The sequence below is a fragment of the Limulus polyphemus genome, unplaced genomic scaffold (assembly GCF_000517525.1).
Source record: "Limulus polyphemus unplaced genomic scaffold, Limulus_polyphemus-2.1.2 Scaffold879, whole genome shotgun sequence".
NCBI lineage: Eukaryota > Metazoa > Arthropoda > Merostomata > Xiphosura > Limulidae > Limulus > Limulus polyphemus.
Window position 1 is genome coordinate 254355 of NW_013666489.1, and position 12969 is coordinate 267323.

At 32.1% G+C, this 12969-nt stretch overlaps 1 protein-coding gene across 1 annotated transcript in view; it reads left to right on the top strand.

Moving 5' to 3' along the window:
- The first annotated feature begins 328 nt into the window (after nt 1-328).
- LOC106461010 (dual specificity testis-specific protein kinase 2-like) overlaps nt 329-12969 on the top strand; it is a 71208-nt gene continuing 58567 nt past the window's right edge. Inside the window, exons 1-2 of the mRNA XM_022387814.1 lie at nt 329-507; nt 1403-1786. Coding sequence (XP_022243522.1) covers nt 1514-1786 — 273 coding nt within the window. The 5' untranslated portion in view covers nt 329-507; nt 1403-1513. The remainder of the gene's footprint in view (nt 508-1402; nt 1787-12969) is intronic.

The window sequence follows — 12969 nt, forward strand, 5'->3', positions numbered from 1 at the left end:
AGGATTAAAATTAAAGAAATTGTAGGAAACGATTAGAACTCCCATCTTATTATTTTCTTACGTTGTTCGTTTTCTCTGATTCTAAATTAGGATCCAAGAAAGAAAATAATCAATTAAGCAAATAAAAATGTTTAGTGTGTTATTAGGCTAAATTCACAAATACATATTTTGACATACAGTTATAAACTGCTTTATTTTATTTAAACAATATATTAGTTTTTGATCATATAATTTTTTTTACTATACATAATCGAAAGCGCCATCTAGTAGATAAACTGTAGCATTTGGCTTAACCATTAGATTCACCGAGACTTGAGAGATAAAAGTTACTTGTGTGAGACGTGCTGTTGGTCGATGAGGTTTGTGTAGTAGTTGCGGTATTTTTGATTTGTGTTAATGGTAGAATATTTTAATTTTTTTCCTCCTGTGTGTAGTTGTTGGAGATAACATAAATATACGAAAGTTTCATAATTATTGCCAGAATAGAAACTGTAAGAAAGCAGTGTGGTAAGTAATATTATTAATATAATAAATAGTAAATGGTTTATTGTATTCGATATTTTAATTTTAATATATGTTATTAGTATTAATATTAATAGAAATACGAAGTGAAGTTTATCTCAAACAGAAAATTACCATCATCATATTTGTAACTGCATAAACTATAACTTATAAGTTTAGTTTTGTACTTTATTTGAGATGACAGGTAGCTGTAGCCTACTTTAATTTTGAGTACCACTATTACTATTACTAGTATTACTATTAGTTACTACTACTCATTGTACTGGTAGTAGTACTAACTTAAGTCTTAACTACATATGATATCACTGTATCAAAATAATAAAAATATATAATTCAAAGAAACACCAATAATACTATAATAATAATGTTGGCAAATACAGTAGATGTAATTATATTTGTAATTGTTTTTGCTAGTGATACGTTCATCACTGATCGTTGCTATGTAACCATTTTAACTCAATAAAGTGTCATGTTAGTGATACAGTATTAATTTTAAACAGAAAATCTAATTTCTTAGCTGTTTTTGAAACATTTAATTTATGCAGATAATCAGTTTATAATTTTGTATTTATCATAAGTGTTAACTTTGACATTATTCAGAACCACAAACCAGGTCAGTATCTCATTCTGACTTGCAAGGCTGCAAGTAAAATTCATGGGAAACTTCTACGAGAAACATTTTAGCAAAATGTGATTGCATTGTGCAGAGTAAAATCAACTTCACTTTTGTAGCATAGAGTATATACTATTATTGAAGGCTGGAAATTAAGGGCCTCTTTTTTAAGTAATATTTACTATAAATTGTAGAAGAATTGTTTATATTAATAATATTTAGATGTCTATAACAATATAAAAATGTAACTTTTGTTTGCTTCTCAAGGTTTCTTCAGCTAAAAGAACTTGACTTTACCTATGGATCCACAAAACTCAGTGGCTCATCTTGAAATTTCTCTGTCTAGGCAGATGTTTTAGTTACTTTAATTGCGACATTATGTCCGTAACTGGTCAAGCATTACTGTGTCATCCTTACGTCTTGGAGCCCCACAAGCCCAGTGTGACTAGCTTTACATATAATGAACCTTACTGTGACTCAAGTGAAATGGACACAAGCAATATAGGACGTGAATTACCCTGTAAGTCTGTGTCATCTAGGATTACTGGACCCTCATGTCAAGCTCTGCGGCATGCAGTAGCAGCCCTAAATCGATTAGATGATTTTACATGTGAAAAAATTGGCTCGGGGTTCTTTTCAGAGGTGTTTAAGGTAAGTTGAAGAAATTTAGTTTGAGTTTCTTGTAGATCTGAATTTGATATGTAAAAAAATTGTTGTGATTTTAGAATCAAATAGATAATTCAACAACCACTCCAAATAAAATATAGTACTGTCTGTATGTAATATTTTATTCATGTTAGCTCAAGAATCACAGGCTTTTTGGGAAAAATTAAGTTTATGGCATACACACACACTATGAATCATTTCATCGTTTATTTTCAGAAAGTAAGCTAACTATGTTGACCAGAACTGGAAAGTAACTTACAAGATAATGAAGCCAATTCTAATTATATGTATATACACATGCATATAATTTAAGGACACTAAACTAAACTTTAATGAAAAATAAAATATTTAAAGCCAATCCTTACCATTCAAATATTTTTCAAGCTTTTCCATAAACTTGATTTAATTAACTGCATCTGAAGGCAATCTATTCCAAAGGCTAACCACCCTACTAGAAAAATAAACTTGTCCTAGGTGAAGTTAAAATAACATAATGTTTTGAGACAACATGGGACCTATTGTTCCATCCTCTAAACTAAATCAAAATAATTTTAAAGAATCTTAAAACCAGCCCTTATCATTCATATACTTATCAAGCTTTTTCTTAAACTTACTTAAATTTACTGCCTACAACATCTAAAGGCCAACCACTGTGTTAGAAAAATATAACTCTCTTAGCTGAAGATAACTCCTACCCTGCCAAAATTTATATTTGTGTCCCCTAGTCCTACTATTCTCACTGTTAAGTATGAAAAAAAGATGGTGCATAACACTATCAATTCCCTTTACAATCTTAAACACCTCAATCAGATCACCTTTAACTCTTCTTTTTTTCAAGAGAAAACAATTTGAGAGATTTCATCCTCTCCTCATATGACAACCCCTCCATACCAGGCACCCTTCTCTGAACCCTTTCCAACAGTTCAATGTCTTTCTTAAGGTAAGGAGCACAAGACTAAACACAATATTCCAAATGTGGCCTAACCAGTGACCTCTACAATGAAAGTATAACTTCTTTAAACTTCCTATCTTTTCGAAATTTATATCTGTGTCCTCTAGTCTTATCGTTAATTGTGAAAAAAGATGACGTACCAACACTGTCAGTTCTCTTGACATCCTGAAACACCTCCATCAGTTCCCCTCTAACATTTCCTTTTTTTTAAGTGAAAACAAAAGTATTGACATCAATAAATATAAAGAAAACTAAAACATGTACTGATTAAAATACATTGAACTGTCATTAAGTACCTTTCCAATTAGCATTTTTTTGGCTGTTTTCCCAAGTTTCATCTAGCTCAGAAAATTTAGATTAGTCATAAATCCGTGTACTAACCTAACAATGTAAAATAATTTTCAGAAGCATAAAAATCAGCAATAATAGTCTTCAAAAGTAGTTTGAAAATTATAACTAGGAGTATAAGTGAAACTAATTTTAATTAATAACGGAATCTGTCAGACTAATATTTCCCATTATTTTCTTATTGGCTAATATTTAAAGAGCATATGGCTATGTTTTATCACTTTTAGAAGAATTCTCTTCAGCATACTTAATAGTGCAAGTTCATACTCTTCAACAAAATTGGGATAACTAATCTCTCACTCAATAATACTGCCGAGATTTGTTAAGACCATGTGCATTCCGAACATACCCCAAGTCTAATTTTATAATACTTACCAAAGCTTTGTTTCAATGATCACACTCCCAATTGAGCTTTTTAATTTACTGAATGGGAGAGTAGTTTTAATAATGTCCTAAAAATCATAAACTAATTAAAAACCAGGCTGAATTAAAGTAAACATATTTATAATAAATATATCCCATAGTTATAACCCAACTTGTAATTCAGTCAACATTTAGTTGCTTAAATATTTCCTTGTCATCCTTAGTAATTTGATCAATTGATTCTTAAAAAATGGTAATAAAGAACTTGTGCTCTTTTATAAAGAACTTGAAATTAAACACCTACACAGAATTCCTAACCTCAATGATTTCTCATCTCTCAACAAACAAGATTTTACAGTTATATAAAAAAGAAAAAAATGTTCAAATCAATATTGGTTGTGTGAAAATGTTACCCCTATCCAAATGTATGTTAGAAAATGTATCTAAGAGCTTCCTTAAAAAGTTTGTTCTCATCCTGCCCCAGGTGCAATCTATTTGTACTTACATAATTTTAAGTTGGTCTTCAAATTGAGTTAGCTTACCTTCTACTTGGCTCAAACTCAAGAAAAAAACTTGTCTAGCCTTTGCCCCTACTAAAAGCTCTGTATTTGTTGAAGAACTTCCCAGAAGAACTAGTCGATGTTTTTTATTGTTAAGTTCCAAATAAAATAATTGTTTTACTTTAGTGGTCTATTAAACTTGCATCTTCTCAAGTCATCAGCTCACATAAAGAGCATGCCACTTCAACTTTAAAATTTGTTGAACTTTGATTTTAAGTAAGCAAACCATTGTCTTGTGAGTCTCTTTGTACAGTCACGTGCAAACTTTATTTTATTGGACCTAAGTAGCCAGTTTCCAACAATTTCAACATCATATTCTGCACCCCATCACTTTATGTCAAGTACATTTAGATTTCAATGGAAGTGACTCAACACAACCAAATAAAGAAGTTGACTTAGTACACATAGTATTATACTCTTCCAATGATTTAGTAACAAATGAAATTTTACAATAATTTATTTTGTAGCTATTAATAATCTTGCCTCTGTAAATAATTTCTAGGCATTTGCTAATGTGCTTGGAATGGTCGTGTATAATTTGATATAATTGTTTTAAGATTGTAGTCTACATAGGATTCTTCATTATTTTACGACAAATATCTTTATAGAAAGCTAGAACTGTACAAAAATAAAACTTGATGAAATGTAGTATATATAAAAAACTCTTTACCTATAAACTCATAGGTTAATTGTGAAAGTGATTTAAAAAACAATACAGTGTTTTGTTGTGTTTTTTTGTGTTCCCTTTTATTGAAAGCAAGATAATTATTTACAGTGTTGGTTATTTTTGTACAAATTAAGTGTTTTTGTGATATAAAAAACGTAAATAATTACTCTCAAAAAGTTTATCTTTCACAATAAACCATCAAAAAAATTAAGAACATGTGTAAAGAAAACATCCTTAGGTCTTAATGGAGTCTGATGAATATTTGAGACTTCAGATGAGCACCTTTTGTGTGTTTTAAGTAATTGAAAAAACATTCTATGATCATACCATATAATTTCTTGTAAAATGTTCTTCAGACTCGGTCATTTCTGAGTTAACTCCATCTTAAAATATTGAGCCCCATGTATACATAATGCTAAGCTCAATTAGACTTAAAAAAATTGTAAAATAAACATAAAATATGTTTTTAAGGATAACCATTAAATGTTCTGAAATTGGTGACTGTTTTATTTATAATATAAATTATAAGTAAAAAGTTTTTCTAAATGTGACAGATGCTGTTGAGTTTTCTGTCAGTCAGTTATATATAATCATAGAAAGTGTAAATGTTTACTTCAATACTGTGGGAATAGATCTTATCCCACACACTAATGTTTTACTACTGAAGTTAAGTATCATAAACATTTCCTACTGAGAAAATACATACTTTAGTCATCAACCTATACAAGGAAAATAAACAAATTGTTCTTCTGTTTGTCATTGTCAGTGCTGCCTGTGTGAAAGTGCATTAGATAAAATAACAAAGTTTAAGGACAACAAGGGGCTTATTGGTCTGTCTAGGCTGTCCCATTACCAAAATAAACTCAGAGCAAATCCTTATCTTTCAAATATTTATTAACCATTCCCTTAAACTCCCTGAAATTTACTATGTCAAACAAATGTAAGGCTGCCAGTTTCAAAAATAAATTTAAAAATCTTGTTTAAACTGCTACAGTGCAGAGTGTAACAAAAAATAAATTCAAGACCAAAAAAAGGTCTTGCAGACACTAACTTAAAAACTCAATGTAGGATCTCATTTAACAAGTCTGTATTAAAAGTTAACTAATGGGACCAATCTCCGACATTTTGTTTTACATAATTTACAAAACAGACCATAGACCTTGAAGAAAATTCTATCACAACCCATATTAAAATGTCTAGGACTTTTAAATTAAACTTACATTTTTCTGGAATGTTTGTTCATAAAACATGCTTACCAGCAGAAATTTCAACAGACTCAGATCTTGGGAGGCAAAAGATTGGTGATGGCTAGCATGAAATATAAACAAATCTGTATGTATATTTTATTTATTTCTTTATTGTGCAAATTATCTATTGCAGAAAATATTTATTGAGACTCCAAATCCAAAACTTTTCCATGACCATGACCAAACACAGCTGTTTTTATAGGATTTCTAGCACTCTAATTTTTAGAGCTTATTTTCCAGCACTGCGATGCATCATCTTTTTTCATACTTAATGGTGACAACAGAAAAGTTTTGCTTTGTTAGGAGATACTGACATTTTTTCCATAACTTCTTGCTCATCTTGTTTTAATGATTGTTAAGCTCTGGTTTTAACTGCTTTATGACTTGTTAAGCCTGTGAATACTAACTTATTATAATATATTGTTTGTGCTAGCTGATTTGTAATAATCATGATCATTGGATATAACTCAAGAAATGTCTCTTCATATCAACGTTATGGCGGCTGTTACCATATCAACTTCATTTGAGTTTGTATTATTGCAATAGTGGTGGCCATTTTTTTTCCATTGCATTTCTCCATAGACAGTGATATATGAGATGTTTGTGTGTTATCACCACACTGTATGTTGTGTTGTAGATAACTTAGTGTGTGTGTTTTCTCACAGCAAAGCCACATCAAGCGATCTGCTGTGTCCACCCAGGGGAATTGAACCCCTGATTTTAGTATTGTAAATCTGAAGATTTACTGCTGTCCCACTGAGGAATTGAAAATGTAAAAAAAAAAATAAGTTTGATATAAGAACCTGACACTATATATGAATGTTGTTAACATTAACTTACCTCTAAGATAATAAATGCTCAATAACATCAATTATGGGGGTGTAGGAGTTGTGAACCCCCCATTAACATGCCCCTTGTTCCAAACTATTATCCTGCAAATTTTGGTTGAGGTTGGCTCAGTGACCTAGGAGTAGTTAGATGAGGGACAAACAGACAGACACACTGTTTTTTGTGCTTTATATAATAGATGGAAGACAAGCATTAAGACTACTAAACAAAGAAGAAAATCTTAAATGCATCTGAATGCTTTGTTATGATATTAGCGAAAATTGTTGACAACTGGGACAAAACTATAAAACTGACAGAAAAAGGACGAATACAACAAATAAGGCACCTTCTGCAATTTAAAAACGTAGAGAAAGGTAAATTCTATTATTGGATATTTGTACTTAAAGAACAATGGAGGTTGGTTATCATTTTATAGAGAAATAGTTCATGGCACAAATGTCGTTTCATTCCCGTTCCTAAGTGTTTTCACGCTTTTGCCGTTGTAGAAATAAATGTCTCTTTAGGAGTACTTTGTTTTTCCAAGTAGGAATTGATGGAAACGTTTTTTATTTGCTCTTTGAATTATATGAATCATAAATTGTGTGAATAACGCTCCACATATGTTTTTATCAGGTATTCCCTGATAGTAATTATCATTTATCAGTTCCTAAGTAAAAACTATCAAACCTGCTTTCACAGCAAAATGTTTTTTAATATATTTACAGTGATTGTGGTGTACTTGGCCTCTTTGTGATTCTATCTTGTTTAGTGGGGCAAGTAACGTGGGTTGTAAAAACTTCATGCAAGCTTGTGGTTTATACAATAAAATAAAAAAGCTGGCAGCAAGAAGGACATTTTAGAGAACACGTCTTGATTTTTCGTTGTTGTTTTACACACGATATGGGATATGTGGTTCAAGGTCAAGCCTAAGCAAATGGAGAACAGTGAATGAATGGTAAATACAGACACACCCTCCTGAATGAGGGATCACTTTCAGATAATATTCAGTTTGCTATTTTCCAAAACCTTCTCCTTTAACAAGCAAAGCTGTTTCATACTAGTTAATGTATATAGATAACACTGATAGTATTGATGTTGAGTAATACTTGTGACACGAGAAATGTTGATGTTAGCGCTGCATGTACGAGTCATTGTAACAACCGAAATATTCATTTACCACTGAACAAAACATAGTATGTTATATTGTCAACGGAAATTATAAGTTCAAATAATAAAATTGGTAGTATTGACAATAAAGTTGTTAAAAAAAAAGACCTTTGCTCTCCAGATAATCTGGAGAGCAAAGGTCGTTTCCTTTTGTAACTTTATTGCCAAATTTCGAAATCCCTCCTGTATGCACTACAAATTCTGAAAAGACGAGGAAACAGTATTGACTTTATTAGGATACATTTTAATATTTCTTTCTCATGTTGGTCCTAAACTGGGAGCTTTATAAATGACAGAAATAATTTTCCAATTAATCTAGGCAGTGTTCCTTGTGTAGGTTTCACGAACAAGTTAGTGAAGGACAGTAGTAGGTATGGTTGGCTAAGCAATCAGGTATCGTGGACGTGTACAGCAAGGCCGGATCTAAGCATCAGTGACCGTCGGGGAAAGGCTTAGCACATCTGTTTGGACTTCATGCGCCAGTGAGTGACCAAAACGGATATCCACGTGAATATCTACTTTCGACAGCTGCCATGCTGGTAGGCAGACAGCTACTGCACGGAGTTTTGTAATGAAAAAAAAAAGTATCTGTAAGTGTTAGCAGAGGGAGATCTGATATTGTTAGGGGGTGGGGGAGAGATGCACGATTGTTTCCGAAATACTGTCACTGCAGATCGTATTCCATGTTTCATTCACTGCTGTAATAACAAGTTTATTCCATCGGGTCGGAGCGTTTGTTGAAGTAGTCTGTTTCGTTTGTGTTACAAGGACACAGAATTGGTGCTTACTAAGTGTGGCTGAAGAATTTCTATGCACGCTTCTTCTCCCTGGAAACCCAGTTATAATTAGCTGTTTAAACTATTGTTATGTGTTATCGTTTTTTGTTTATGTTTTACTTCTGAAGGGATGGTGCTTCACCAGATTTGACATTATTAAGGGGAGGGTGAATCCAGGGTTTTTGCTGGGAATGTGTGAAGGTGGTTGGATTCTTGGTCATGAAACCGTTAAAAAATCACTTTCTTTATTACGTCTAATGTTAACTTTGTTTGGTAGTTCATTTGAAAGGAATAGAAAGAAAATACAGAGTCCGAGCAGTCTAGAGTAGCTAATACTTCGGAAACTATAAGATTAATTTAACTACACAGCTAATGCAAGATTTAAACACGTCGATTGTCAATGTAAGTTACAACGATAGTAATATTTACGTGGATGGCACAGCTAATGTAAGATTTAAACACGTCGATTATCAATGTAAGTTACAACGATAGTAATATTTACGTGGATGGCACAGCTAACGTAAGATTTAAACACGTCGATTATCAATGTAAGTTACAGCGATAGTAATATTTACGTGATGGTACAGTAAGGGGCAGATTGGTTGAGAAGTTTACCAACCCCCCCCCCCCCCCATATATTGTCAAAATTGTACTAGTTAAAACGATAAATCTCAGTGACTCTTCAAGATTTAATCCTTTTGAATACACTATAAAATCCTGTGTATAATCTTTATTATATTTATTTACGTGTGTTTGACATGTAAAATATTGCGGATTATAAGGATCGTATTAAACGCTCCATTTTTAAGGTGTTTTAGATAAGCATACTTTTTTCCAGTACAAGAGAATAAATTCGAAAGTTACTAATATATTCCTTTTTTTTGGAATCAGCAGTTATTTTGTGATGAGTATCGTATCACAGAAAATGAAGAATTTTCTGTTTGTGTATAGACTTTGGAATAATGATCCAAGAGTGAGGCTTAGCGAGTAGTCAGAATAACGGATTGCTCGCGGATGATACATTCCACGCCGTATTTCGGTATAATCGTTTCTGTGCTGTTGGAAGATGTCTCAGTATTGTTTCACTTGGATTGAATGACCTGTTTATGTGACAATCTACTTTAATCAAATAGGCCATCGTACCGCCAGTTGGTAAAAACACAATTATACCACTATATAGGCTAGACGAAGGTGATCTGACAAGTTAATGAATATCAGAATTGTTCGTACTTCACAGTAGTAGGTCGCACCTTGTTTATATGTGTAACAACACAGCTAATTCTCGTATAAGAATGTTTCTTCTTTTGGTCGTTAAACTTTGACCTGTGCACAAGGGTCACTGTTTGTAGAACTCAACTGGTCTAGTTTCTTAACCGAACAGTGTAGTTACATATTTATGGTTTGTCCTCTTTTTGTTTGTTTTTTTCGAATGCCTTTTTTGTCTGCCCCAATTTTTTCGAACAAGTTAGTTGTAGACCTGCTACCTTTAACTTATAGGCAGTGTTTCTTCACTTACATTACATCCAAAGAAATTATTTCGATTTTTTGAAAATCATTTTAAAAACAAAAAAGACCTTATCAAATTCCCAAATTTATCAGACCGACTCGGAATATGTTGTGGTGCGTGGTTGTTCGTTCTCGTATAGCACGTGAGAAACCTATTAAATTGTCTTACAGAGGCCTTGTAAGTGTTTCATACCCGAACGTACTTGATATTTTGTATACGAACTCTGATAATTCCTGTTAATTCGTTGCTTCAATAATTTTCATAGCAACGTACATGTAAAAAAAAAACTAAAAATACAAGTAATTGAAAAATGTTTAGTATTATCGTACAGGTTCGTCAACTGAGTAAAGAACGTCTACTTTAGCAAGAAGAATTACATGAAAAGACTAACTACTTTGTTGTGATTGATCGAATTATTTTGGCATCAGTCACGTGTATGAATTAATTTCGAAGTAAATAACGTTAAAAATATATCTTCGTTTTATTATTCAGAAACAAATGTGTTTTCGTGGTTTTTCTGAGTTTAATAAAACATAAAAACTGTTCGTTTCTTGCCTTTCCCTTGGAAACGGTATCCAAGGAAGTAGTGCCAAGGAAATGATGGCGTCAATATTGACATTCATTACTGACAATTGTCACGTATCTATTCACGTGAGTACTGTTAGAATCGTAGTCGCGTTTGAAAAATACATACTTTGTAAAGGTATGTTTACTGAGTATGCTATCCTTTCGTTTTATTTCTACTAACTCTAAATTTTGTGTCCAAGTTGGTAATACTGTGACGTAGAAACGTTAATGTAGAGATTGTCAAGAACCGAAACGATAATTGGGGTAAAATAAAGTTTATCATACTTCACGAAAAAAGATAAAATAAAGGACAATAATTCACGTTAGTGAATAATGTCACCTCAAATATTTTCAGTAGGAAATTGAGCAATGTGTACAACTATAACGTTTTACGTCTTCAACGAACTTGTATGTCAAATCTTTGTGTTACTATCAGACTGACACTTTTGGGTAGGGTTGACTGGTGGTTTGTTTGTTCTCATTCTAAGGACATGCGTGTTTTTATAAAACAATGCTGATGTTCACTTTCGGCGGAATCCATCAAGATAGGATTTTGTATAGAAACGAAAGTTTGCACTTGTGCTGTATAGTTAAAGTGATACAAATGTCATCAGTCCTGTTAATCAACTGCTGAATTAGCTACTTTTGACGTGTGCAAATTGTTCGCGAGTTTAACATGTTTTTTGTAAGTCAGGTGATTACGGTTTATCTTCTATCGCATTTTTGTGTTTCTACTTTTAGATACACACGTTGTTACTGTTCTGAAATTAATCATTGCCAGTTTAACCTTATGTTTTTAATTAATTAACTTGTGATGATACATTATTATTAGGCTTATTATTTTTTGAATACTGCATTCTATATCTAGCTCCTTAGGAATTTTTAGTAATTAGAAGAGTGTATCATAATAGTTTTCCAACCACACCATGTTTGTCATATCCAAATGGATTGAGCGAAACACGTCGTTGATAATAGACATGGCGAACATATTGTGGTTGGAATACTATTATTATTATTATTATTATACACTTTTCTAATTCTTGAAAATCCCTAAGGGACTAGATAAAGAATGTCATATTAAAAGTTATAATAGGATTAATGTTTTATGACAAATATAATTAATTATACTCATCTTGGAACAAGCGTTGTTTTTACGGTTTTTATCAGGTTTCTTAGTTTTAATTTGACACGATTTGAGACCCGCAGTAGCTGAATATATTCACTTCCTGTTTAGAAACAACGCAAAACTGTAAACTAATAAGTATTTACTTGGAGACAAATCTTACCAGTTTATTATTTGAATAAACGTTTGCAGTGCTACAGTTGTTAGTGTATTCAACTATAACAAATACATATTGCTATAAAAATAGATATGTATAGCAGAATAATTAACGCTCTTGAAGTGAACTACAAATTAAAAAAAATCAACCTATAATTTAAAGTTCAGTACACAACACAGTGTCTTTATTTTCGTAATGAATAAATAGTGTTTGAGAAAGAAACAAAAATAGGTTTAAAGTTTTTTCATTATTTGTAAAAATCGAAGAATGTGGAATATAGTCTCTAGTTTTAAAAAAATGTTTAGAGATACTGGCTTTAAGAATACTTACTCTCGTTTACAGATAATGCTCTTGTGGAATGTCTACGTCACTTTGGTGTTATTCAAGTATTGGAAAGTGACGTAAACGTTTGTTATCAATTATCTCTCAGGACATTATTTTGTCATGATAAGAACTTCATCCTCTTCTGTGTGCCTAAACCTTCACATAGAAGCGACTAATGCACTGTAGTTCTGCTCCTCTGTGTGGATCAGGACTGAAATGAGGAATTTTCACTGATAATGTAAACAAAACTAATAAACAAACCGATCGGTGTTTTAATAAAAACTTAATTCTTATTTTGGATAGTGATCAGCACACACAAAGCAATCATAAGCTAGTATTGCCTAGAAAACCGATTTCGTTTGCCTGTCTTGAAACAATACAATACCTAGATTTTCTGATCTTCTTTAACCTATTTTCCTGTATTACTGCTACTAATGACATCAACAGTTTTCATTAGATTATCTGGTGATTTGACAGAGGCTGCACAATTCTCCTGGTCCGTTGAGTGGGTTTCTCGTTCTGAAGCCAAGCCTCCTCCTTAAATGATGAAGAACCTGGAGCAAGTGATGTTTCCTCCTTTGT